Below are 27,202 nucleotides of genomic sequence, written 5' to 3'. Positions count from 1 at the left end.
GCAGAGTCGCCTGGATCCCTGAAGCAGGCGATGCCCAAGGGTTTTGTGGGGTTATGTCTCAAATCTGATTCGGGGGGGTTAGTGAGGCTGGAGGGGGGCAGCAGGGCTGCATCCATACTGACTGTGACCCAGGGGTGGCACAACACCAGCAGGGAGTTCCCATTTCGGTCTGTCCTTGGAAGGAGATGGATTGGGAATGTATGGGGTGAATGACTGAGGTGTACTTTAAAGCATCGTTGGGGATGGACCCACTGGGGGTGGCACACGTGCTTATTCACAAGCAGCTCAGTGTGCCTCAACCTGCTCTCCAAGGGCAAATTCCCACAGTTTCCACATTCCCAACACCCACAAATCCATTGTATGGTGTTTGTAAAATCCTGGCTGCCACATCCCTGGGTTTCCTTGGCTTGGATGGGCACCAGCCCCAGGCAGGGCTGCTCTGCCGTGACTTCTGCTTGCCCTGTGTGGGGGTCTGTGGGGCAAGGAGAACTCCTCTGTCCCTGGCACTGCTGCCATTCTGCAAGGATGAGGCCTCAGAGTTCTTGAAACAACTGGTGACACGGGTGGGAGCTATCAGTGGGCCAGACGTTATGGTACAGGCCACAATCCAGCTCTTTCCTGGAAAAAGGTGCAGTGGAAGTTTATTTTTCTCCCATTTCCCATGGCAGAGTGGGCGGCTGCAGCTCTGCTGTGGGGCCTCTGTTCCCCTGGAACGAGATGGCACCAGGATGGCACCAGGATGGCTGAGCCTGACCCGTGTCCACCCACACCACTCCCCAGCCCTTCCTGGGACCAAAGGGACACTGTGACTGCTCGGTCATGGCTGAAGCCCTCGCCCACAGTGTGGGACAACTGTGGGCCCTGTGTCCTGACCCGCTCCGGCTGGGCGTGGGCAGTGCCCCGCGGTGCCTTTCGCCGCAAGACAATTTGGAAGATGATGGGAAATGGGGTTTGAGACGGTGCCTGGCCCACTGCTGCCACCGCAGAGGTCCCTTGGGTCCCAGCCCGCGGAGCCGTGGGAGGACAAAGCCAGTCAGGAACAGTAAAGTGGGGTGTTTTCCTGCACACGCCTCTCCCGAGCCCCCAGGAGACCCCAAGCTCGGGCACCCTCCCGACTGCCGGGGGGCCGGGGCCGGGGGTGCCAGGGCTGACACCCCCAAATCCACAGAGAGAAAAAATTTTAAAAGTTATAAAAACTAATATACACGCACACACATAAATGAAAAATAAATCCACCCCGGGAGCGCGGGCCGAGCTGTTTGTGCCACTGCCTCCGCGGGCGCGGATGCGATAAGATAAAGGCAGCGGCGGGGAGGGGCGGAGCTGCGCGGAGCCGTGCGCTCCCGCGGACGGACGGACGGACGGACGGACACACGGACAGTCACACGGACAGACAGAGAGACACACAGACAGACAGGCAGGCGGACGGACGGACGGACAGACGGGGCGGCCCCTCCGCTCCGCCCCCGCACAGCCTCCGCCCCCGGCCGCGCCGCTCCGCTTTACATAACCCGTCCGGGGCCGGGGTCCGCGCCCCGCGCCTCCGCCCGGCGGAAATGCGGAGCCGCCTGTCCCGGTTTCCTGCCTGAGCAGAGCCGTGCCGAGCCGAGCCGTGCCGAGCCGTGCGCCCCGTCCCGCCCGCCCCGTCCTGGGCGCTCCGCCGCTCCACCATGGGCGAGCGGCAGCCGGACGCCTTCTCGTGCAGGTAACCGCGGGACCGGGACAGGACGGGACGGGCTGGGCTGGACCGGGACGGACTGGGACGGGCTGGGCTGGGCTGGACCGGGACGGGCGGCCCCGGGAAGTGGCCGCTGTAAAGCGAAAGTAGCAGAGAGGGGAGGCAGCGCGGCGGCCGCTCCTCCTGCACAGCCTCCGGAGCCACCCCGCAGCCCCGGGCTGGATCCTCTCCTTCCGCGGAGCTCCGGTCCCCCTGTTTCGGGGTCGTGCTCCCCCTCCTCTGTCAGCCCCCAGCCCTCTGATACCTTCCCCCCCGTCCCTCTCGCCCGCACCCTGTTTCTGCGGGGGGCATTCTTATCCCTGCCCTTTCCTCAGGCTTCCTTTTTGCAGGGGCTGCACTCACCTCTGGGGACCCTGGCCTCCCAGCACCCGTTTTCCCCGTGGGCACTCCCTTTTCCGGGGGTTCTGTTCCTCTGTGGGTGCCCCAGTCCTGAGGACCTCCATCTTTCTAGCGCCCCATTACCCCAGAGCACCCCAGCTTCTGGAATCCCTCAAGGTCCCCCATTTCCCAGCATCCCTATCCTGGGGACCTCTGATCCAGGGGTGCAGCACGTAGTGAACCAGCCCTACCCCTTTCCTCCGCCTCCCCCTGGACCCCCACAGCCCCTGCCATGGGGGTGACCCCTCTTAGAGGGCGCAGGACCCCATTGGGCGATGCCCACCTGCCCCAGCCGTGATTGTGGGGTGCTACCCTGCCCGAGGGGGCCATGCCTTGCCTGCCCAGCTGCTCCCTTCTCCTCTGCCCGGTGGCCACTGCGAGTGCCAAGTGGAGGTGCCACCCGGAGCCTGCCAAGCGGCTCCTCTGAGTTTCTGCTCCCTGCAGACTTTGTTGGCTCGCTGGCTTGGCAGGCGCGGGCGCTCAGAGCACGAGGCCGATGCCCCAGGGGTCAGCATCCCTGCGGCCTCTCCGTGCCCTGCTGGCGTGCCCAGCCCTGCCCGTGCCAAGCCCCGTCCGGGTCACCCGCAGAGAGCCCGGACCCACTGGCTCCAACACAGCAATCACACGGTCATTGCTGCCCGGGCTGGGATTTACTGTCAAGGAAACCGGGATGACTTGTCGAGCTGCGATTTCGATATTGTTGTTGTAAATTGATTCAAGATGTGCTGTAGTTGTGGGCTGGTGGTGGCCCAGGGACTTTTTGGGTCTGCAGCCAGAGGAAGAGGTGGCCGGCACAGGGACCTGGCACTGGCAGCTCCTGCATGTCCCCTCTGCATTTGGATTTGCTGGCAGGATATGGGATTGGAGTTTAAAGGCCCATGAAATTAGTGGCAGGTTTCACTTTGACTTGTTTGGGGCTGGAGCAATGTTTTGGATTTCTTTTTAACTTGTTTTTGGGGCAGGAGAGCCTCATGTCTGTGCATTCCCCCCTCCCCAAAACTGCTTTTATAGTCTCTGTTGCCTTTATGAATGTGTTGTCCGTGGAAAGATCTGGTTTGGTTTCACCAGAGCCTACGAGGAAGAGGGTCTGCCAGCCCCCTGTATCACAATGGAAAGACTGGGGTGCAAGTACCAGTGGCTTTTGAGGGATCTTCCATCCTCCCCCAGAGCAAATCCTCCCCACCCACACACCCGTGGGACTGGCGGACACTGAAGGTGTCAGGACAAATCCCAGCGGGTGACACAAAGTGAAAGTGCAAGGGCTCGGCGCTGGCAGGGTTTGTGGTGCTGGCAGCACTGCCGCGGCTTGGCAAGGAGAGACGGCCCAATCCAGCCCTTGGGCACTGCTCTACCGAGCCAGGAGAGCCAGGCTGGCTGGGAGCTGAGCTGCTCCCTGCTGTCCTCAGGGACCCTCAGCCGACCACTCCCCCAGGAGTGCTCCCTGCACCCAGTTTCTCCCACGCCTACACCGCAGCGACTCGTTTCATGCAACAAAACAAGCCCTGTCAAAAGAGGCCACCCCACTGCTGCTGCCGGGCTTTCCCCCGCAGGCAGTGGGTGTAGGAGAGTGTGACGGTGTAAACCAGGCTGAGGTGCCAGACGCCACGGGGATGGGGATGGGCGCTCAGCGGAAGCAGGCACGGGGTTTCTGGGGAGCTGGGCTGGCCACAGTGGCTCGTCCTGGTGGGCTCCCATGGGCCAAGCCAGTGTGGAGCTTGTATTTGACCTGAGATGGGTTTGGGATGGGCTGTCTCCATCTGGAGTGATCAGGGGAAGCCAAAGGGGTGATTTACCTCTGATTTTAAAGTGCCATAACATCACTCATCCCCAGAGATCTGTAGTGCTGCTCAGCCCACACAGAGCTGTGGATTAAGTTTTGACCTTTAGTGTAGAAAGTTGTGTGGTGCCAGGAGGTCGAATGAGAGGGGTGTGAATGTCCTGTGAGAAAGGGGGAAAAGGGCAAAACCCCCAACCTCCTAAACTGTCTTTTAACCTGATTTCCTAAGAAAACAACCTGTATGGACCTGTGGATTGGGGGATCTCACCAATCTGCTCCTTTGTTGCTTTTTAACTTGCTGGTTTGGTTCAGCCAAAGGAGAGAGAGGGAAGGTCCTGAGACTCCCTGGGATCCTCCAGCTTGTGTGGAAACAGCCAGCAGGTCGCAGGGAGTGATGGTGCCGTGCTATCACCTTCTCCGAGACCCCAGAGAATCCCCACCACCATAGGGGGCTGCCCCAGAGGGAAGAGCAGGACATTGCCAGGCAGTTTCTGCTGTGGATCGTATTGGCCTGAAGCACAAATGGCCTTGGCTGTTTTATAGTGATGCTGTAAATGTGTGGGTGTATCCCATATCCGGAGACTGCAGCTGAACCCTTTCCCACCTCTCCCCCTGCACCAACCCCTCCTGCCTTGCTGATTGGCAGCATCTCCATGCCCACTCCCAAATGGCTGCAGTGCCATTTGTCCCCCTCAACTCAGGGGTGCATCCAGATATTCCTCCAGCATCCTCCACCCTGGTCTCGGGGAATCGGGATGCATAGAGGGGCTGCACTGTCCCCATCCAAGGGGAATACTCTACACCATCCAACCCTTGCAAACCCACCTTTGGCTGCCTGGATCTGCTAGGGACCTGAGCCCCCACAGGGACCTGCATCCCCCTGAGCCCCCCCAGGGACCTGCGTCCCCCTGAGCCCCCCATGCCGGATGCTTTTCCATTGAAAAGTGCCGTTCATTGTAACCCAGCCTTTTATAGCTGCCTTGGAGTGGGCTGCGGGGCCGTGCCAAGAAAGGCTGCAGCCGGCTCAGAATAGCTCTTTTCATGGAGGACATCCTGGGAAGGAACAATGTCCTCGCTCTTGGGATTGTGGGAACTTTGTCTTTCTGCCACTTGGGAAGTGGGGAGCTGCGGGGCCGGCCAGGGCGTCTCCCAGCCCCTCGCTTCACCCTCTCCTCAAAATAGTCCTTGGGGTGAGCTTTGAATAGTCTCGTGCTTATAAAGGGAGCTGAAAATGCTGCCGGCCACTTCTCCTCCGGCTGGGAACAGTTATTTCTGGGAGAACCGGCACATCAATCTGATTTCCTATTCTCGTTGCTGGCGTGCATTTTCCTGGCGTGGAGAGGGGTGGTGAGTGGGGCCGGTTTCATTTTCGGATCGCAGCGCCGGCTGCGCTGCACACGCTCCGGGGCCGCCCGTGCACACGTGCGGGAGCAGCGCTCGGAGCAGGGCACGGCCACATGAGCTCTACTCCATCACACGTCCCTTCGAGGCCAGATCTGCAGCTCTGGGTGCTGGAGGACGCCCTTCCCCCATGGCTGCAGCCCCTGGTGGGAAGGTGGCTGGCCGGATCCGGCAGCCCCTCCATGGCAAGGCCAGCCAGCTGGCTCCGAATGCTCATCCTCCAGGAGCGGGTGGCAGGATTGTGGCACTGGCTCCCGGCGCTGCCCTGGCACCGCTCGGTGCTGCCGGCTCCTCTGGCTGCAAGTAAACAACAAATGCATTTACTGGGACAAATAACCCATTGCTGGATCCAGCCATGGATTCCCATCCTTGCCCTGCCGCCGCAGCAACGCTCAGGTTGGGCAAGCGTTTAAGGAAAGCTCCCGGGGGCGGCTGGGCTGGATCCTGTGCAAGCCCCGGCTCGCCGCCCCACCCGCATCAAAGCCACCTGCGGCTGGTCTGTCCCATCCCGCTCTTCCTCGAGCTCCTGGCCCAGCACCCTGAAACAACTCCAACACCCAAAACAACCCCAGCACCCACGAACAGCCCCAAAATGGGGCAGGCTGGGTGATGTAAGGTTCTTCCAGCATCCGGGGGCGATGGTAGCCCCCCATCCCATCCAGCCCGCTGTGTGTCTGACGGTGGACTGGATTCTTCCATTCAGAGCAAATTAAAGCAATTAATTGTTGTGACAAGTCCTTCATCTCAGTGCTGATCCGCAGGGTGGACGGAAGCCCCTTGTAGCATCATACAGGGAATAAGGGATATGGATGGAAAACATGCTTTCAAGCCACTGGCTGCTGGATTCTGACACTGTGGAGCACGACAGGCTGGAGCAGGGAGAAACCCACCCATCAACGGGCACTCATATCCCTGTGACATGTCCTGCCAAAACCTGGGGCTGAGCGGAGGATCAGGATGCTGCTGTGGTAACTCAAGCATGGATTTATCCGGGATAGCTGTTTCCATGTGGGACGTGCACCGGGCAGGAGCAGTGAGGTCGGCATTGTGCCAGTACTGGGAGGAGGAAGCGCTGGGAAGTATTTCCCATCATCGGGTTGGAAAAGCACGTTGCTACCGGAGACGGCCTTCGGCTGCTTCCCGCCGCGTGGCACAGGCGAAGTCCGGCTTTTCCCGCACCACAAACCTCTCCCAAAGCTGGTGTGAAGCGAGCTTGAAAACTTGGAAGGCGAATTCCCTGTCCTGGGAATCTCCCACCTGCCTGAGGAACCATCCGCGTGGGCACCTTGCTTCCCTCTGCGTTTTGTGGGAGCATCCCGCTGAGCGTGCTGGCGGCGTGGGTGGCTGTGGCGGCGATTCCTGGGTGCCGGGAGGAAGCGGGAGCACGGCAGAGGATGCTGAGTCATCGGCAGGCTGGCGGTGCTGATAGACGGGGCCCTGCCGGGGGATTTGGCCGGGCTGTGGTGGGCGCATGCCCGGCACCGCCGGAACGCCGGCCGGCCCCGAGCCTTGGGTGGCTCTTCTGAGAAGCCAGGCCCCGGCGAGGCTGGCGGGGGGCTGATAACATCTCCCCTCGCTGAGAACCTTCGTGAGACGTGCTCGGGAGGGCGGCGGGTGGGCAGAGATAGAGCCCTGCTTCCCGGCGTTATCACCGTCCCGGCTGCAGACACCATCCCCTGTGCCGGCACGTTCCTCAGCACCCGCTCGCTTCCTCCTGGCCCTTCAGGTTTTTTTTTTTCCATTTTTCCTCCCCCTGACAAATGCAATCACTTTTCCTCCCCTCCCAGCAGCCAGGGTGCTGCTGCTGGAGTTTCGAGAAGGCAGCGGTGCCGGTGCTGGCACAGCAGAATCCGGGTGGGTTGGCCGATGTTTCCTGCCTGAGTGGAGTGCACGGCCCCGATAAGTGCCATGAGTGAGCACGAGGTTGGGTGGTAAGCAGTAGGGCCGGCCGTGGGGAATGCCACTGCCGGGCTCAGTCGGGCACGCCAGGGCAGCTGCACGCCAGCCATGGTGCCGTCAGATTGGCCTCGCAGCGAAATCTGCTGGGGGTAGAGATACGGTGTGGTTTGCCAGAACCTGGCAGCTCCTTGATCCCACAGGCAGCAGAGCATCCCTCTGGGAACGCTTGCTCACCCCGGGCAGTGCCGGCGGTGTGGCCGTGTCTCCCCAGGCCGCTGAGGCCTGGAGGATCCGGCAGCGAGGCAGCTCCGTCGCTGGATTTCTGCAGCTTTTCATGTCGTTTCCTCCCCTCCCGCCCCCACTCCAGTTTTATCAGCTCTGTTGAAATAGGTCCCTGGAGGGAAACCCATCGGCGCTGCGGAGCCTTGGCAGGAGCAGAGCGGATGTGGCCAGGCCAGGCGTCCCCGCGGGCGGGCAGCTGCCGGCAGCTGTGCTGGCAGGAAGCCACGCAGACGCCCCGCACTGGGACCTGCCCGCACCCCACCTCGCAGGTGGGGAAACTGAGGCACGGCCTGGTCACTTGGGGATGGGGGCTCGGGGTCCTGCATGGCCCCTGCTGGTGGTAGGGGCCAAGCCATAGTGGTTGCTCACATGGCCATGCTACTCACTGGGGAGCTGGCTGTCCCTGGGCCACTTCCAGTGTGTCCCAGGTGAGTGAAGCAGCTTTGGCTGGACCCACAGCGTGTCCCAGGCTATGGACATGCATCCAGAGTGGGGTGTGGCCACACCAGCCAGGGGCTGCCGGGACTGGGGGAGACATGGGGACATTGGGGCTGTCCTGACCACCCCTGTGCTCTGTCTTGCAGCGCAGCCACCTCGCTGGAACCACGGCAATGAATGGGCAGGCGCTGCCGGCCAGCACGCCAGCGCATCCCCGGGGCTGGCATGAGTTCTGCGAGCTGCACGCCATCAGCACCGCCAAGGAACTGGCACGGCACTACCTGCGCTTCGCCACCGAGCACCCACACCATGACCTCCTGGCCGCCGAGAACTTCTCGGTGCAGTTCACCGACCTCTTCCAGCAGTACTTCTGCCACGAGGTGAAGGAGGGCATCGCCATGAACCAGCTCTGCATCCTGCCCGGCGGCCCGGTGCGGGATTACCGGGACACGCACCGGCGGCACACCGACGCTTCCTTGGGCACGGTGGCCACCAAAGCCGAGGTGGAGCCTGGCGCCCGCCCTGAGCAGCAGCCCGTTCGAGCCCCTGAGGCTGCCCCGTCCGGACTGCGCAAGTCCTGGAGCTCAGAGGAGCTGGCGGGGCCGGCGCGGAGGCCCTTCTCGCTCAGCCAGCTGCGCAGGAGCTGGCGCAGCCTCTTCCGACGCCGCTCCTCGGATGCCCTCCCCGGGGATGGTGACGGGGAGGCGGTGGAGGCGGCTCTCAAGCCGGGACTGGGCAAGCGCATCCTGCCGTGGGGGCTGTCGCGGGAGCAGCCCCCCGAGGTGCGCAAGGAGGGGCTCCTCAAGTATGGGCTGCTGGACGAGAGCTCCCTGGACAGCGGGACGCGATGGCAGCGCTGCCGCCTGGTGCTGCGGCGAGCGGGGCCTCCCGACGCCGAGGACTTTGTGCTGGAGCTCTATGACCCGCCCAAGGTAAGGACATGCCGGCTCTTGCCCATGCCAGCTGTGTGATGCTGTGGGTCCTGCAACTGGGGACACTGCCAGGGTGCCAGTGTGTCCCACGGGAAGGAGCGAGGCCATGGTGTGTCCCTCATCATGAGGGTTTCTCACCGTGAGTGGTGGTGGGACCAGAATGGGTTTGCTCTACCACTGCTCTTGCTCCGCTGCAGCCACAAGAGGCTACACCCTGTCAAATTAATACCTTTGAGGAGAGCAGATCCCTCTGTGGACCCGTCCCAGCAAGGCGAGGGGTCACCCAGTCCGGTGAACCCAAGTCCACTGTGTCCCTGCTGTGCTGTAGCTTCAGCAGCCTGAGCATCTGCTTGCCTGGGCAAGCTGGGAAAGGAAAGGGAAAATAGGAATTAGGCTCCGTGCCTTTCTCTGCTCCCACTGGGACTTGTAAGGGAGTTTAATTTTACTTTTTGTAAGTAGTTTTTTGACTGGAAGTTCAGCTCTCGGCTACCCCAGGGAGCTCCCGTGGTGCTTGGACTTGGCTGGAGCGGAGATGATGCAGGATGTGAGGGAGTGGGGAGCGATGTGGGGGGAGCTGGGGTGTTTAATCTTTAAAAAGACGGTTCCTCCACATGGCAGGTCTTACACAGGCGTGATGGAATGAATTTTCTCTTTTCTTTTTCCTTTTTTTTTTTTTTTTTTTTTTTGTGCTCGTTTAACTTTGATGACAAACTTGTGCTTTAGAAGGAGGAAACCTCTGGTAGAGCTGGAGCCTCATCCCTGCCTTCAAGGCAGAAGGGTCAGAGAGCAGCTGGCTGAATTCCTGCTATTTCCGTCAAACGACTCCAATATTAAATATTTGAAAAAAGAAACAACATCAAAATTGTAACATCTGAAAGTAAAAGCTAGTTTTGCTCTGTCGTGTCAGGGGTTGCAGTTGTTTTCCCTGTGGGAGCGTGTCCCAGTCCTGGGGCACAGGGAGGTCAGCGTTGTTTTGGGGCACTTTGAGGGTACTCCCAGCAGCTGGGCAGCACTTCCTTTTTTCCCTTCCTCCTCCCTTTTTTCCCCTTTTCATCCTCTTTTACTCCCCTTTTTCCTCTTTCTTTCCCTTTTTTCTTTCTTTTCCACCTTTCTATTTTCTCCCCCCCCTTTTTTTTGTTTCCCTATTTTTTTTTCTTTTCCCCCTTCCCCCTTTTCTTTTTTCTTTCCTCCTCTTCTTTTTAATTCCCCCATTCTTTTTTCCTTACCCCCTTTCCTTTTTTTCTTCCCCCTTTTTCTTTTTTTCCTTTCCCCAGTTTTTTTTCCCTTCCCTCTTTTTTTCTGTATTTGTTTCCCTCCCCCTTGGGAAGCAAGCCCAGCACATTCTTCCTCTCCCCACATCCCCTGACCAGCTTTGACCCAGGGATGGGAGACATGTAAAACAAGACATTTACCAAGTTCCCCCAGTGCTCTGCACCATTATTTCTTGCAATCCCCATGGGATGGGGATTTCCTGGTGCTCCCCACCACTGAGAGGCTGGAGCCTCTGCTCTACCCCGGAGCCCCAAGTGGTGGTTTCTCAGCCAGGGCTGCGGAAGTGGAGGATGTTCCTCGCTGGATTTTGCAAGTCTCTGGATTAAATTGCTTCCTGTGCAAATATTCTCAGGGCGGCTCCTTCCTTTCCAATTCACTGGGCCAGGGCCAGCTCCTGTCTCCTTTGCAGCACAATCAATCCAGACCCTTTCCCAGTAACTGCGGTTGGATTCCGGGGGTGGTGGAAAATCACCCACAGTGCTGGTGGCTCCCACTCCCAAAACTCAGCACAGGGGCAAACCACGGAGCAGTGGGAACAGAACAGCTTGTCAAAGGGTTATTTTCCTTAAAAATAACTAAATAACAACCAACAGCCCCCTCCTCTCCATCCTCCTGCCCTGGGATGCTCCCAGACCTTTTGCCCATCTCATGGATCTGTTCCTGATTTGAGGATGCTGTTGATCATCATGGAAATGGAAAACCTATGAGTTTAAATTAGCAACTATAAAACCAGTTCTTGGGGCATTTTCAGCCCTGACTGATCTCTGGACTGAGAGGCTGGTCACCCTCAGGATCTCCTTGGAAGCACCCTTCCCCCATCCTCCTCTTTCTTCCCCCAAACCTCCTCTTTATTCCCCCTTCCTCTTCTTTCTTTTCCCTTCCTCCCCTGTAAATAACAGGATGTAGCTGGAAATTCAGCTTGGCCTCAGGACTTTACAGTATCAAGCCAAGCCCCCAAATATCCAGCCCCTTGAAATGACCTTGGAAAAGGCAGGTGTGTGGGAAAAGGGGGGGTCGTGCTGCTTTTGGCAGCTTTTATCTTTTTTTTTCCCCTTTCTCCTGATGCTCCAATGGGGCCTCTGAGCCTAATCCCATAACTTGCCCAGCATCAAAGGGAGCGGGGACTTTGAAGAGCCCTGATCCCATTTGCTGCTTGGGTGGCTGTGCTGGGTGAAGGGGTCATTCCCTTCCCCAGGCATGTGCCAGAGGAGATGAGGATTTTGGGAGAAGGAGCAGCTCACCTTCCTGTGCTCACAGCCATGTCTAGGTTGTTTTGACATCGCTCTTTCCTCCCTGGAGCACTGGAAAAATGATGTTGTGAAGATGGGGTTTGGAGATGATTGAATCTGGAGCTCTCCTGGGAGTGGCTCTCTTGCAGTGGGCCCAGGGTGGGTGGCACCTGGATCCCCACCCTGGGGACATTCTGGAGGGTTCTGGGATGTGAGGAGGCCAGGGTGAGGTGATGATGCTCTGGAAGAGCACCTGGAGCAGAGGGACATTGGAATATCTGTAGTGCTTGTATATATGAGTGTATATATACATGTGCACGTTTTCCAACAAGGGAACACTTGGGAATGGTCCTGGGTGTGTAGCTCTGGTGGATTCTCTGATGTCTGGTACAAAGGTGATGCTCACCAGTCCTCCCTGCTTTCCTTGAAGGCACTACAGGCTTTCTCCTCTCCCATGCCATTTATTCCCATATAGCTCGTGGAACTGGGCATCTCTGAAGTCTTTCCACCTTCATAAATTAAAGCCAAAGCTGGCAAAAGCCAGGTTTGTGTGTTTTGGGACTGCCCTATTCCTTAGCTGAGCCCCAGCCCCAAATACCTTGTACATGACCAAATCCCAAGCTCCATGAAAACTGTGATTCGCAACGGAAATGTCCCAAGCCGTTTCTGTTGACCAGATGTTTTTACAGGAAGGGGAAGGGAAATGGGATTTGCATTTGTGCTGGTTTCTTTATGGTGTTTTAATGAGATCCAGTGCATCCCATAAATTGATGGCATGCTGGGATGAGCTGGGAAGACTCTTTCCGGTGAAAGCCCACGGTGTCTCGGCTCGTCCGTCTTTGCCGTGGCTGCGGGAGGAGCAGTATTTTTATCTCTGCTCAGTGTGAGACTGCTCTGACTTCCTTTTTTTTTCTCTTTTTTTTTTCTCTTTTTTTTTCTCTTTTTTTTTTTTCTTTCTTTTTTTCCCCTTTCACCTGAATCTGGTTTCTCAGAACTGCCACCTCCTGAGCCAGCAGGTCCTGCACCCGATTTTTGGTGCCTGCAGCTCTGGGTGGCAGCTGTTCCAGCACAGAATGGGGGACATCTCAATGTTGTGGTCTCCATCCCCACCCCAGCTCCTCCTGGAGCTGCTTTGTATCTCCAAGAGTAATTGGAGCTGCTCAAACGTGACCTCAAGTGACTCAGATGAGCATTTATGGAGAGGCAGTGGTGAAAGGGGAGCTTTCCTCCCTGGGACACCATGAGAAGGGTTTTGTCAGTGATGGGAAGCATCTCAGTGTCTCATCATGGCATCTCTGGTCCAGGGAAGAGCATGTTAGTGTCAGTTGGAATCTCCAGGAGCCTCATCCCTCTCCTGGCATCCTTCTCCTGGCATCTCCAGAGACCACATCCCTCTCCTGGAATCCTTCTCCCTGCATCCTCAAGGACTGCATCCCCCTCCTGGCATCCTTCTCCCTGCATCCCCAGGGTTTGCATTCCTCTCCTGGCATCCTTCTTCTACCATGCTGCATCTCTCTCATGGCATTCATCTCCTGGCATCTTCAGGGGCTACATCCTGAGCCAGTTGAAGATGCCCCATTAGACCTTTAAAGATCCTTTCCAACCCCAACTGTTCTGTGATTCTATGATCCCTCTCTGAACATCCCTCTCCTGGCATTCCCAGGGACTGCATCCCCCTCCTGGCTTCTCCACAAGCTGCATCTTGATCTAGTTGCTGTCCCTGCTCATTGCAGAGAGATTGGACTGGATGGCCTTTAAAGGTCCCTTCCAACCCAAGTTCTTCTAGGACTCTGTGATTCTGTGATCCCTCTCCCGGCATCCTCAGGGACCACATCTCTCTCCCAGCAACCCCAAGGACCACATCCCTCTCATGGCCTCTACCAAGTTCCACGTCCCTCTCCCAGCATCCTCCGGGAAATTTGCCACGGTGTACGAGCCAGAGGGGTTTGGGTGCCCTGAAATTCCCTTGGGAGAGGCCAAACCTCCCCGGAAGGCGGCCGGAGCTGCACCGAAACCCACTCACAGACTTTCACTGTGAGCAGGGCGGGTGGTGCGTCCCTCGTGCTCCGCTTTCCGCTCGCTGTTCTTCGAAGGCACCCAGAGCTGGGGCTTTGTGAGATTTTGGTGGTGACTTTTGCTCTATTTTTTTCCCCCCTCTCTGTTTTTGGGTATCGCGGGGTGAGGGTGCGCGGGGGGGGGGGAGGGAGGGGTGGAGGGCGATGAGACAAAGGTTATTTGTCATTTATTAACCACAACTTTTTCCATCCTTGGTCATGCACGGAAAAAACACTTTTAGCAGCGTAACCACAGCGCCGGCGTTAATTGCTGAAGAGCGGAGTTTCTTATTTTGGAAACTGTGTTGCTGGGATGGAGCTTGACAGGGCCTGACTGGGTGTGAGGGTGCTGGATGGACCCCAGCCTGCGCTTCCCCGGGTGCTGGGGTTGTGGGGTTTACAGAGATTTTACATCCTTGTTAACCCCATCCTTTAAAATCCACCCTTTTGGGGGGGGTTGTCCCACGACTGTGCCCCCCCCCCAGAGCCTCCGTCACAGGGATGCTGCTCAGGGTGGAAACACCACATGACAAGTGAGGGAAAAAATGGAGATTTTGAGCAAATCACAGGAAAAGGGGCTGGAAAAGCACTGAAGGAATGTGTCGCTTCCCCCCGAGCCTCCCGCAGGTGGGGTGTGAAGGGCTGTGGGTGCTGCTGGGTACTGGGTCCCCGCAGCCCATGTGAGATGCCCGGTGGGGGTTTTTGGGTGGTTGTCTCTTTTCTTCTTTCCTTTTTCTTTTTTTTTTTTTCTTCTCTTTTCACGGCCCAGGATGTGGTTGTTTCAAGGCTGAGAGCTGCTTCTTTCAAAGGTAAATATTTATGAGAGCCTGTGCAGGCAGCACAGGGTCTGGAAGGATTCAAGGATTCATCCCAGTGGTGGGGGTTTGGCTGGGATGGACCCTCCTTCCCACCAGGCAGCTGGTCCTGGCTCAAAGTGATGCCCATGATGAGTGTTGTGATGTTCAATGTTATTTTGGGGTTATGTGAAAAACAATCACCAGGCAAGGGGCAGAAACCAAAATACCCATCCAGGGGGAACCGAATGCTCCCATTTGGGCTTTTGAACCTTTTTTATCCTCCTGGGTGATGCAGAACCACTGCGTGTTGCAAAACCTCAGGATGATACAAAAATCCCAGGACATTTTTGTGTGGAGCCTGTGGGGTCCATGCAGGACCCCCCACATCCCTCGGGGCTGGGATTTGGGGTGACTCAGTCCTGGCTGCAGCCAGCTCCCGCTTGCACGCAGACACCTTGTTTACTTTCCATGCTCGTTATTTATTCCAGGAAATTATTAAAGCAGCCCACGCTGGAACTGAGCTTGGCTTAAAATAAATAAAAAAAAAAAAAAACACCAAAGGGCTGGCAAACACCACTGCCTGTTTACAGATCCTCTTTATAGCCCCCATCTTCCTCAGCCCTGCTGTGACATGAACTGCCAGACTCGCTGGTTTGGGGGGGGCTTTGCAGGGTTTTGGGGGGCTTTGCAGTGATTTGGTGAGTTTGGGAATGTTGGCTCACTGGTGCAGAGCGTGGAGGTTTGTCAGTGCACAGAGAGGAGCAGTCAGCCCTGGGGAAGGGCGGGGGTTCTGCCTGGAACCCCAAATCCCTCCCCACAGGATTCACCCGGCAGCTCTTCGGGGATCGTTTTGCAGCTCCCTGGGGCTAATTTGATAAGAAACAGGGGCTCAGTGTGGTGCTGGGGGTCCGGGCTGTGTTTTCTCCCGTGGCCGTTCGCTGGCGCTCGGCAGCCGCCCGGGATGGAACAGAAGGAGCTTTGTGTCCCAGCCACCCCTGAGCCAGAGCTGCGGGCGGCACAACGGGGCCCCTTGTCACCAGGAGCACTGTCCCCTTGGGGATGGCTCTGTCCCCTGCCACAGCCTTCGGGGATGCTTGGAGACAGGGTGTCTTGGCAACTCCTTTGTGCCTCTGCTGTTCCCTTGAGGATGCTGATGGGGGCTTGGGGTGGGCAGAGAGGGGTTTTGGAGAGGTAGTGAATGGGGCCTGGGGGGCTTGAGCTCATAGAGCAGGATCACCTGACCAACAGGGAACACCTCTTGTGTTCCTGTTTAACAGAGGCAGGAAAACTCCTACCTCCAGTTCCCCAAGCCCAGAACAGAGGGCCCATGATGGTGCCACTGCGGGCAGGAGGTTTCAGAGTGAACACCCTCTACCTGCAGAGGCAGGAGAGTGTCATCCTGGGGTCATGGGGAGCTGAGCTGGGGGTCCCTGCAGTAGGTGCTGGAGGCACACAGGAGGACTGAATCAGTGGGATCCCTGCATTGGCACAGGGCCAGTCCCCTTGGGATCTCCCATGGTGCAAATGCCTGATGAGAAGCATTGGGATTATGTGCTATCAACCCCCTCGAGCACTGGGATTATCCACTGGAGGACAGAGGGATTAGTCATGCTGCAGATCCCTGAGGATGAATACTAGAATTAGCTATGCTGCAGATCCCTGAGGATGGATGCTGGGGTTAGCTGTGGCGCAGATTCCTGAGGATGAATAACAGGATTAGTTGTGGTGCAGATCCCTGAGGAGGAACACCAGGATTAGCCATGGTGCAGGTGGTGCAAACACCCAAGGATATGTGCTGGGATTATCTATGGTGCAAAGTCCTCAAGGATGTGTTGGGTTTAACTATGGTGAAACTCCCAAGAGCAAACACTGGGATTATCTGCCACACAAAATCCACAAGGATGAACGCTGGGATTACCTGTGGTGCAAACCCCTGAGGACAATGGTTGCTGCAGCAGACACCCTGCACCCTCCAGCGTGACCCTTGGAGCCCTCGCAGCCCCACAGGACCCTGCTGGCTCTCCCTGCTGGCACAATGGGATTTGTTTCCCTTCCTGCTCACCTGGCATTCCCTGGAACAGGGCTGTGTCCCTCTGAGCTCCTGGGAAACTTCACAAAACTCCCCAGGGCTGTAGGCACAGGATGTGGTTTTGTGCCAGCACAACCTGGCTGCTGTGGATCTTGGTGTCTGTCCGTCTGTCTGTCCCCCACAGCCGGACTGAGCCAGGCCCGGGCGCTGCGGCTCCGGCTGAGGTTTGTCCCTTGCGTAAGGGGGACATGGTGGGCTCTGAGATTTACAAGGAGTGACAAATCTCACCCGTATCCGTCGGGGACCTTGCACAAGGGCTCGGGCACTTCCCCACCTCCCGCACATGACTCAGAGTGGAAGCGAGAGAGCCAGCCTGGGGAAATCCCAGAGTGTGGAGGGGCTGCAGTGGCTGCTGCATTCCAAGGATTTGCTCTGTACAAACCCGGCCTGATGGCCCAGCCACCATCATCATCATCGTGAGGCTACCATCGTCACTGTGCCACTGCTGTCATCACTGTGCCACTGCCATTGTCACCATGCCACTGTCATCATCACCATGACACTACCATCTTCACTGTGGCACTACCATCATCACCATTCCACTGACATCATCATCGTGATGCTGCCGTCGTCACCACACCATTGCCATCATGGCTGTGTCACCGCCATCATCATTGTGCCACCACCCGCATCACTGTGCCACTGCTGTTGTCACCAAAGCGCCACTGTCATTGTCATGCCACTGCCATCATCACTGTGCTGCCACCCTCATCACGGTGCCACTGCTGTCATTGCTGCGCCACCACTGTCATCCCTGTGCCACCACTACCTTTGCCAGCAGGGGACTGGGCACTGGCCAAATCCACTGGGAAGGGTGAATGGCTCCCGCTCCCTCCCATGCAAACCAGCACTGTGGGCAGTGGCAGCATTTTGGGGACCTGGCAAGAATTGGCAGAGTCTGAGAGGTGCCTGTGGGGGCGGTGGGTGCAGCACTCTGGTGGTGCCTGGACAGTGCTGGTACTGGTCACACAGAGAGGTACCGGTGGCTCTCTGGGTGTGGCCAGCATGGCAGTAGGATTTTGGTCTCATTCTTGGAAAACTGGCTGCCTCCCTCCTCATCTGAGCAGAAAAACCTCCCTCAGCACCCACAGTGTCCCCTGAGCATCCAGACAGGTTGTTCTTCTCATGGTGTCATGGTGAGATTTTTCCTGGCCTGTGTGGTCGAGCTGGGAGGAACTTTGCTGCCAAAAAGCCCCATAAATCCAAATATCCTTGTTGGAGAGGTGTGGAGTGACCCGCCGTGCCAAGCCAAAGGCACCCAGAAGGTGCTGTGGGGGCTGCTGGGGGGACATCACCAGGAAAGGAGCTGGTGGCACAGGCAGCTCACTGGCACTGTGGCCCCTGGCACCACCTAGACACAGGGAATGCAGAAAGCTGCCGGTGCCGGTGCTGTGGCGAGGGCTGGGACCGGGGTTTGCCAGGAGGAAACGCGGCAGCTCCACGCTGGCACCGCCCGCGCGCAGCTGTGACCTTGGCCTGACCTCCATCCGTGCTCCTGGCACGGCCACGGCGCCGGGCTGGCTCCTAGCTTTGGCAGGAGCTGGAAAACCCCACTTTCTCCCGGCTGCCCTGCCCTCCCCAGGTGTGTGGTGGCCGTGGGTGCTGTGGTGGCACTGCCTGTGTCCTGCTGGTTATTCCCCTGCTGTGCTGGTGCTGCCCATGGCACCCCATGGGGATAGCAGGGGTCAGAGATGTTGGGAGATGGAGTGGGGGTGAGGTGAGGTGTCATCCCTGGGTTTGGCTCCAGTGGGAGGCTCAGGAGGGAATTCTGTCTTAGGGGCATTTCCCCCCACCTACCAGTCTGTCCCGTGTCACCTGGTACTGGGAACAGCTCTGGCCTGGCTGAAGCTTTGTATTTTTAATCTGTAGAAAAATTCCCTGCAAAGAACAAAAATGCAAATTCTGGTGTATTCCAGTAGGTGCTGAGAGCTGGTGTGGTTCCTCTGTCCCTATCCTGTGGAACTGTCATGTCCATCAGTGGCCAGATGTCCCCAGCAGTGCTCAGCCACTGTCAGCTCCCACAGGGAGAGGAAATTTGGGGGGTTCAGGCTGGATCCTGTTGTCTTCAGATCTGTGAGCTGGAGATTACCTGTGACACACCCCAGGGTGTGTCATGCCCGGTTTGCATGCCAGGTGTCAGGACTGGGAATGCCACAGCGATGGCATGGTGGCAGCTCAGTTCTGGGGGCTTTGGGAGTGCAGCTTCATGGGGTGTCATGTCCCCAGGTGATTCTGGGAGTTCTGAACCTGGTGCTGGGCTTTCCCTCATGTGCACAGGATCCTTTAGGGAGCAGTGGGGTGAAGTCTCCTCGTGGGAGCTGATGCTGGTGGGGTTGGAGGCTGAGCTGGGGCAACATCTTGAGCATGCTGAGCATCCTGAGTGCCCCAAGCCAGGCGGCGTTGGGGGTTCCCCAGCCCCACAGTGCTGCTGGGGCACCTCTCCTGCCGAGAAGGAGCCCGTGGGTGCTGGGTGAACACATGGTGTGTTGAGTGTGCAGTTTTGGTTACCGAGAAATCCCTTTCCTGGTACCGGCCCCATCGAACGGGGCATCTTGCGGCGAGCGCGGCGGTTCGGGGAGCGCGGGTACCGTGCCTGTGGTTGGCACTTCTCCGAAGCCAGACTGGCTTTTCGGGCACCGTATCTCTCTGCTGCATCATTTCCTTCTCCCCTCACGCTCCCCGTCTGCGCTCCCCATGCCGAGAGACGCAGGGGGCTTCACAGAACTCCCTTTTCCTGGAATTTCACACTTTCCTAAGAAGCTGACCCCAACACCGTGGTTGGGATGGCGATAAAACCCGCTCGGGGACATGCTGGACGTCACTACCCGTGTGCGGGAAAGCAGCCAGGATGGGTGATCCTTTCACTTTTCTCTGTGCAGGACTTTGCACAGGGCACGGTTGTGTTCCAAGGACGGCAGAAAAATCAAATTCCTTGGGGATAAAGCACTGGCGCCAGCGCGGCGGCTCACGGCACCCCTGGCCCCGCTGGTGACAGTGATTGCAGCACAGCACAGCACAGCTGCAATCACTGTCACCAGCGGGCCCGGAGGTGCCAGAGCCACCGCGGTGTCACCAACCCCGTTGCAATGACGCCGTACACGGGCGACTTCTAAGAACTTTCTTTTCGGTGCAGCTCGGTGCTGATAAGGGCTGATCCCTCTCACGCTGCATTTCCGGCCCCAAAGTACACCAAGTCCTCAGGGGAGAGAGGGAGGGAGGAGGGGGGATGGAAGAAAAAAAAGCACAGCTAGGCACAGTTTGGTTGGGTGACCATGGAGAGTGTCCAGTGGGGACATTCTTGGGGTCATACAGGTTGTTTGGGGACATAGTGGGTGCGAGTTTGCCACGAGTATCACAAGATTGGAGCAGAATTTGGGCAGTTTAATTGGCAGATGCTGTGGTGGGGTGAAGCACCACAGCCTGGCATCTGTGTAGGGACAGTGGCTGTGGATTAGAGAGGACCACTGGAGCCAGCAGCCCATGGGATGCTAAAGCCACTGCGTGAATCACAGCCAGCCAAAATTCTGTCGTGCAGCAAGCCTAGCGCAGGAGGACGAGTGTGCCCGGCACATGGTGGCACTGCCTGGGCTTTCCTGGGATGCATGGGGTGGCTCTGGCCACAGGGATGAGCACCACGGGTTGGCTCCATTCCCCAGCACCGCTGCAGGGGTCCCGCAGCAGCTTTCCACCCCCCGGCACCCCGAGCCAGCCCAGTCCTAGTGGCGGGCTGGGTGCCACATGCTGCAGCCTCCCGGTGGTCAGCGGCTCTCCGCTGGCACACTGGGCGGCAGAGGAACCGAAAGCTGCCGGAGGGGTATTATTAACCTCTCTGGAAGTGTTTGCTCAGCATTCTGTCACGTGCCTGTGTCAGTGCCAAACCTACCGGAGCGCTCTTGGCACGCCACCGCTGACCCTTGCACCCGTGAGCAGGGTGTTCCCTACCTGCACCCCACGTTCCCCATCCTCCCTGGAATGCACTGCCGTGCTGGGAATCCACTTCTCCCTCCTTTCCTTCACCCGTCCCTCCACTGCAGGGTCCTTGGGGCTGCCAAGATGGGTCTGGGTGTCATTTGGCCCCGCTGGGGTGCCCTGACAGCAGCAGGGCAGTGCCCTGCAGGGTATTTCCTTGCTCCATGGGGTATTTCCTCGCTCCACAGGGTATTTCCATGCTGATGTGGTATTTCCCTGGAGAGCTGGGTATTTCCTTGCTGGCTGCTGTGCCTCAGGTGCCTCCCGGTCCTGACAGAGCAGTGAGGTGGGGGCAGTGTTTTTAGATGCAGGGGGTGTTGGGGCTCAGCTCAGTCTCCGTGTTCCCTCCACAGGGTTCCAAGCCGAAGTTCCATGTCGCCTGCTCTGCCGTGCAGGAGGTGCGGAGGTGCACCCGCCTCGAGATGCCTGATAACCTCCACACCTTCGTCCTCAAGGTAGGACCTGCTGGAGGGGTCCACAGCCACCCCTGAGGACTTTCCCACCCTCTGGGGCGCACGTGGCTCCCAAAAGCTCCCGTGCCAAATTTCAGTTCCTCTTCCCATCCCGGGAGGGGATGCACAGGGGGATGTGGTGTGCAGGGCGGGGGATGTCTGTCCCTGCCAGGGTCATGAGCGTGGGTGGGTGGGTGGGAGGGGGGATGCACATCTGTCTCTCTCTGAAGCCCCCCTGTCCCTCTCCAATGTCCCCCAGGTCACCAACGCCACCGACATCCTGTTTGAGGCCGGGGATGAGCAGCAGCTCAACTCCTGGACCGCCGAGATCCGGGAGTGTGTGCGCCGGGGGTAAGCACCCGCTGGGTGTCCCTGAGCCTGGGCATGGGGACAGTGGCTCCATGTCCTGCAACACAGGCTGGCCCCCACCACCAGCACTCAGCTTCTCCTGTCTCTGGCAGGTCCGATACAGGTGACCCTGAGCTCCTGGTGTGCCGGCACCCCGACCCTGTGGCCGCCAGCCCCGCCACCAGCACTGACCCCCTCGGCCAAGGTGAGCAGCAGGGACACCCAGGGCACCCTGGGGACAGAATATCCCTTGCCAGGGGTTCACCATGTCCAACCATGGCTGGGCTGATTTAGCTTGCCCTTTGGCATGACAGGGGGGCAGAGCCAGAGGGCAGGGGGACGGGGGCTGTGGGCAGGGGTCCCCACTTCCCAGGGACACTCATCCCTGTGCCCCAGCAGTGGCGACGCCAGGGGGCCCGGGGGAGGCGGCAGGGCCGAAGATGGAGCAGTTTCTCTCCTCCTGCCCCTGGTTCCACGGGCCCATCTCCCGCGTGAAGGCGGCTCAGCTGGTGCAGCTGGGGGGGCTGGAGGGCCACGGCGTGTTCCTGGTGCGGCAGAGCGAGACACGCCGCGGGGAGTACGTGCTCACCTTCAACTTCCAGGGCAGAGCCAAGGTACGGGTGAGAGAGGGCTGGGATGGGGAGGGGAGTCTCGCAGGAGCCCCTCGGGCAGCCCCCCTGCTGCAGCACAGTCCCTGTCCCACCACATCCCACCCCAGGGAGGTGCTCTCCTGCTCCCTGTCTTGATGCTTGTAGTGGGTTGGTGGCCCCATCCCTGCTCCTGGGGGGCAAAAATCTCCAGGGAATTGCAGGCTGGGGATGCAGCACATCGTGCTACAGCCATTTGTCTCCCCACCCCAAATATCCCTTTGTCCCCGCCATCTGCTCCAGGAGGGAGTGGGTGGGAGGGTCACAGGTCTGTCTCCTCCCTGCAGCACCTGCGGCTGGCGCTGACGGAGCGGGGCCAGTGCCGGGTCCAGCACCTCCGCTTCTCCTCCATCGTGGAGATGCTGCACCACTTCCACCGCTACCCCATCCCGCTGGAGTGCGGCACGGCCTGCGACGTCCGGCTCTCCAGCTACGTCGTGGTCCTGCCCCACTCACAAGGTGTGCAGGGATGGGGAGGTTCCCTGGGGTGCAGGGATGGAGGGTGCCCAGAGCTGGGCCCTTTGTTTGCACATGGAGGGGGGAAGTGGAAGCATCCGGGCAGTGGCACAAAAGGTGACTCCCGAGCTCCCGGCTTCCTCTTTTGAGAAAGGAGAAGCTGCTCCCCACGTCAGCGGGGGGGGTCATGGGATGCACCCTACACCCCCACCCCCACAGCACCCTGACCACCCATCTCCTGCCTCCGCCAGCAGCTCCCGGCTCCAGCACCACGGTCCCTCTCCCGCTGCCTGTCCCCGGCTGGAGCCCCGAGTTCAGCCTCGCCCCTGCCGGCTCCTCCTGCCCCCATGGTGCCAACGAGGCCCCCCCAGGCCCCCCTTCAGAGCAGATCTTCCACCTGGTGCCGCCGCCGGCCGAGCTGGCGCAGAGCCTGCGCCCCAGCAGGATCCCCCCGGCCCCCAGGCCCCGGCCCCGCGAGTCGGACTACGAGGTGGAGGCACCGGGCCGGGGCCACGTCCGTGCCATCGACAACCAGTACACACCGCTCTGACTGGCACCACGCCAGCACTGGGATGCACTTTTGGGTGGAGAAATCCTAGAGACCTTCTGGGGATCCATCCAGAGAAAGAATGTACCTGTTTCTTCCTTCTGGTTAGGGATGATTATTTTATTTTTGCAAGGAAGGGGGTAATTTTTCACTCCTGTACGGGTGTGCTCCCTCTCGTTGGCCTGTTAAAGGGCCTTTTATTGTTATTTTTGTTGTTATTCTCAAAGCTTTCTCATTACTGTTTACACACCGCTCGTGCCTGTGCCCCGTGTGCCGAGCGCCGCGACGCCGGGCTCGGCCTCCCGCCTGTCCCAGCGAAGGAACCAGGGTCTGTGTTACACCCACAGAATTGGAGAAAGGTAAAAAAACCCCAGGAAACCAAGAAAAAAAGGATTATAAATTCATTGACAAGTTGCTGCTCCGGGCCCTGTCCTCCCGCCCCAACATGTGCTGCCGCTGCCAAACCCAGCAGCAAAGCCCGACCTGAGCTGAGCTCCTGCGACGGGCGCGAGCAGGGTTTGGGCTTTATTTTTAGATAAGGCAAAAACTGGCTTTTCTTGCACTTCTTTTTTAACCCAGCAGAGCCACAGTCACTCCCTGCACCAGCCAGGGGAATGCTCACCTCGCTTGCCCAGCTAATTGAGACGTGAACACTAATTACTCCATTCTTAATTGTGTCACCAGCTGAGAACTAACACAGAGACTGACAGCAAACCATTCCTGCTGGTGATGGAGGGGCTTTATCCTGGTGATGGAGACATTTTATCCCAGTCACTGAGACATTTTATCCCAGTGATGGGCACATTCTATCCTGGTGGTGGAATCGTTTTATCCTGATGTTGGAACTGTTTTATCCTGGCGATGGAACTGTTTTATCCCAGTGATGAAACTTCTACCCCGGTGATGGAACCGTTCTATCCCGGTGATTGGAAGCATTTTAGGCACAAATTTGAAGTCACTTTTTCCCCCAAATGTTTTCTCACCTCACCAGCTCAGCACACCCTGCTGTCACTTGCCTTTTCCCCCCCAAAACACCGTGTCACCAAGAATTTGGTGGTATTTAAAGCTACACAGGCAACAGGGGGTTCCTTGGACACCTCTTCACCTGGAGGAAAAACCCGTCCCAGCAAACCCCTGGGTGTCAAGATCCCCTGATCCCCAATCTCCGCTGCTGTTTCCAAGCTCTGGTGCTGCTTCACCTGCCGGGGCCTGGGGCAGCCGTAGGAGAGGAACCACTTCTTAGAAGCTGCTGTTATTTTAAGAATGAGGAAGGGCTGGAGCTGTTGCAACACCCGGGGGGGATGTTCACAGCATTCAACTTCCAGATTTCCCAGCGTAGCCCCCGGGATTTCGGCTGCAGAACTTGCCTTGAGATTGCCTTCCAGAAAGCTTTTGATTTCTATTTTCCTTGAAATTGCAGTACAGGTGGGAGCCCCTCAGGAGCATTAACATTTAGGAATTAATTTGAAAACAAGCGAACACAAAGCCTTGTTGGGCTGAGTTAGGGAATTTCACAAAAATCCAGCCTCTAGGCCGGGCTTTGCCGTGAAGCCAGTGCTTGGTGAGCCCAGCTGGTAGCCAAAGCCTGAGGAGCCAAGGTCAGGAGCTGAAGGGCAAATCCCGGTGCTGTGGGGCAAGGCCAAAATATCCAGGGCCAAAAACAGCTCAGGGAACGGCTGTGAGAACAAATCTGGGTTTACAAGTCACACTGAAAGGATGACACTGGGAGAAACAGGAACCATCAACTCGAGAAACCATTTAGGATTTGCATTTTATGCCTCCCCATCACTTGCTCCAGCTCTCTCCTGGGTTTTGTGCATTTAGAGCAGGCAAAGGCTTTTTTTCCTCCTTTCTCTTGAAAACAGGTGCACAGGGAGGAATCCTACTTTTCCATGGGGATCAGCATTCCCAGCACTCAGCACATGCTGTCACACACTCACTCCAGAGCACTAAGAGTGAATTGCCCTGGTCCAGCTCCTCCAGCACTGCCAGAGGCTGATGGGGAAACAAAGGCAGCTCTGTCCTCCTGGAGCTCCTCAGCTGTATCCGCATCCCATTTTCCTGCCTGGAGCAGCACAAAGGCTGCATCCAGTGGCAGGAGCACATCTCTGAGCTGGTTTGTGCCAGGCAAGTCAGCTCCCTCCATCACTAATAAATAACTCCCCGTGGTCTGCAGGGATGGGGAAGGGAAGAGGAGGAAGCACACACAAGTTATCTCCTTTCCTTGCTAAGTGCCTGGTTCTCAAAGCCTTGGAAAACACATACACATGCTAAATCTTGCTAAGATTCCTGATTTTAGTCCCACTGAGCACCAGGGAGCTGTGTTCAAAGGGGTTTTTCCCCCAAAAAATGAGGTTGTCTCGCCTTAATCTCCCTACATCTGCAAAGAAAGGATGGGCTGGGAAAAGGGATCACTCTTCACAGCCCTTGCCAGATGAATCCACATAAATCCCTGCCAGATCAATCAGATGCTGCTGGGGTGGGTTGTTTTGGCATTCCAGGGCTTATTGTTCCAGTGCCAAAACCGTAACATGCGTGTGCATGTGGTATTTTTAACCTGCAGTTTAATTGCAAGGGGTTTCTCTGCAGCTGAAATGGAAATTGCTGTGCTTGATTACCAAAATATATGTTGGGTTCATTGTCACCCCAGTAGCTGCTTCCCCTGTGCAAACAAACTCCTGTTCTTCCCACCCGTGAGCAGTGGGAAAGTCACTCTGATTATTTCATAGTTATATCCATCCCAAAACTCACCAACGAGGGAGCCAAGGGTTTTCCAGCCCTCCCAGCTCCATCATCTCCCCATCTCAGACTCACTGTGGTCCTGACCCAGCTGCACCAGGACCTCAAGTGATTTTTGGGTTATTTCCCAAGCTCCTGGGGACTGAGTTTGACATCCCATTTCTCCTAGAAAGCATCTGGTTTGTGACACGGGTCAGAGCCCGACACGCAGTCCCACCTCTGCTGCTGCCAGCACGTTCCTCCAGCCCACAAGGCACCCAATCCTTGATTAGAGCAGTGGGCAAAGAGCATTAACCATTCCATCCTATGCAATGTAAGCAACTCGCAGGAATCTTTATAATCTTGGGACTTGGGAGAAGGTAAGGCTGAGCAGGTTTAGTTCCTCAGCCCATGTGGGCTTTTATTGGCATTTATGAAGTCTCAGTGTTGAGTTTTGGGAGGAGAGGAAGCCAAGGGAAGAGCCCTCGGGTGGCTCCACACAGGTACAGCCACCTCTGAAATAAAAGTCAGGTTTAACCCCAGTTGTGCCTTGGCCCTGGAGATGGAACATGAGTTTGGATCCAGCCTAAACCATGACCCACGGCAGCGGCTCTGGAGGCCCTTCCTGGTGGCCTCTCCCAGGAGAGGCTGTCTGGGGTGGGAACCCCATTTCATCCAGCTACTCAGGGCAGGTTTTGGCAATAAAGATGCAAACCAGGCAGTGCCTTCTCTCTGTGGGACAGCAGAGACCTGGCTTAGGGCATAACCCAAGCCTTGGGTCCAGCCACAACTCCTCCCCCTCATCTTCATCTTCATAAACCACTTGCTGTTTGCTGACAGAACTCCCTGCTCTGTGGCTTCTTCACGTCCTTGTAGGTGTCAGGTTCTGCAGAAGTCCATGACCTAAAGCATTATTTGATGTCTCCCTCCCTCCCACATCCCAGCACCAGCAGGTACCAAACACTGACACCTCCACTCACCTCACTGAAACTATTTTGGGGCAAAGCTTATAGGAAGAGATCCGGGGATAAGCCAAAACTTCTCCTTTCTAATCTGGACCACCAAACACTGGCATTACCAGTATTCCAAATTTTAATTTTAGCTTGTTTGATCCAAACAGCCCCAACCTTCACCAGCAACTCCCGGGGAGGCAACTGTGTGTTCCCAAACTCAGCCTTCAGCAGGACGATTAAAGCCAACATTTTGTTGGGACTTTATTACTTTGAAAGTTCTACTTTCCACTGGCACAGAAAAGTTCTTCTTGTATAGTAATTTTTTCTACATATTGTTTCTGTATGTACTGTACAAGTAACTTATTCTTGAATAATGCGATTTTACCGTAATATAAAAAAAAAATCTGCTCTTAATAAACTGTTTTTAGAACTCGTTTCTCACTTTTAGTCTTTAGTCTGATTCTCTCCAGGTGCCTGGATGCTGTTTTAGTAGGTACTGGGTGCTAAAAGGCAGAAATGCTCCCCTAGACATGAAAAAGCAGCCAAGAGCCTGTGCCAACAGACTGATTGAAGGAGTCTCGTCCCAAATGATAGTGATGGTCTGTGGCTTTGATTCCCACCTGATCAGGAATTTGGTACACTTTTCTGCTGTGTTGACCTGGAAGGGTTCAGAGAAGAGCTTGTACAGTTGATCTGTTCTGCCATGAAGTGCAGCTGTTCTACAACCCAGTTTAAGCAGCACCACTTTGGTTCGTCCCCACAGGACACCACACAGGGGTCAGGAGGACACAGCACTTTGAGTCTGTCTCACATCTTTCTAGCAGGC

At 57.2% G+C, this 27,202-nt stretch overlaps 1 protein-coding gene across 6 annotated transcripts; it reads left to right on the top strand.

Annotated features, from left to right (window-relative positions):
• The first annotated feature begins 620 nt into the window (after positions 1-620).
• SH2B3 (SH2B adaptor protein 3) lies at positions 621-26,809 on the top strand. 6 transcript variants are annotated; one of them, XM_051785724.1, is made up of 8 exons: positions 621-1,705; positions 8,060-8,845; positions 20,609-20,710; positions 20,967-21,058; positions 21,169-21,260; positions 21,455-21,669; positions 21,990-22,161; positions 22,410-22,848. In XM_051785724.1, the coding sequence occupies exons 2-8, from the start codon at positions 8,087-8,089 to the stop codon at positions 22,706-22,708; spliced, it is 1,731 nt and encodes a 576-aa protein (XP_051641684.1). In that variant the 5' UTR covers positions 621-1,705; positions 8,060-8,086; the 3' UTR covers positions 22,709-22,848. The 6 variants fall into 6 exon arrangements, with proteins under 6 accessions (XP_051641684.1, XP_051641683.1, XP_051641681.1 ...); XM_051785723.1 differs by having other exon boundaries at positions 21,452-21,669; XM_051785726.1 differs by having other exon boundaries at positions 622-1,705; positions 22,413-22,848.
• The last annotated feature ends 393 nt before the right edge of the window (positions 26,810-27,202 follow it).

The sequence above is a fragment of the Manacus candei genome, unplaced genomic scaffold (genome assembly GCF_025592945.1).
Source record: "Manacus candei isolate 608988 ecotype Guabito, Panama unplaced genomic scaffold, ASM2559294v1 h1tg000020l, whole genome shotgun sequence".
NCBI lineage: Eukaryota > Metazoa > Chordata > Aves > Passeriformes > Pipridae > Manacus > Manacus candei.
Note: the sequence above shows the minus strand (reverse complement) of the source record. Positions and strands in the feature narration are given on the sequence as shown.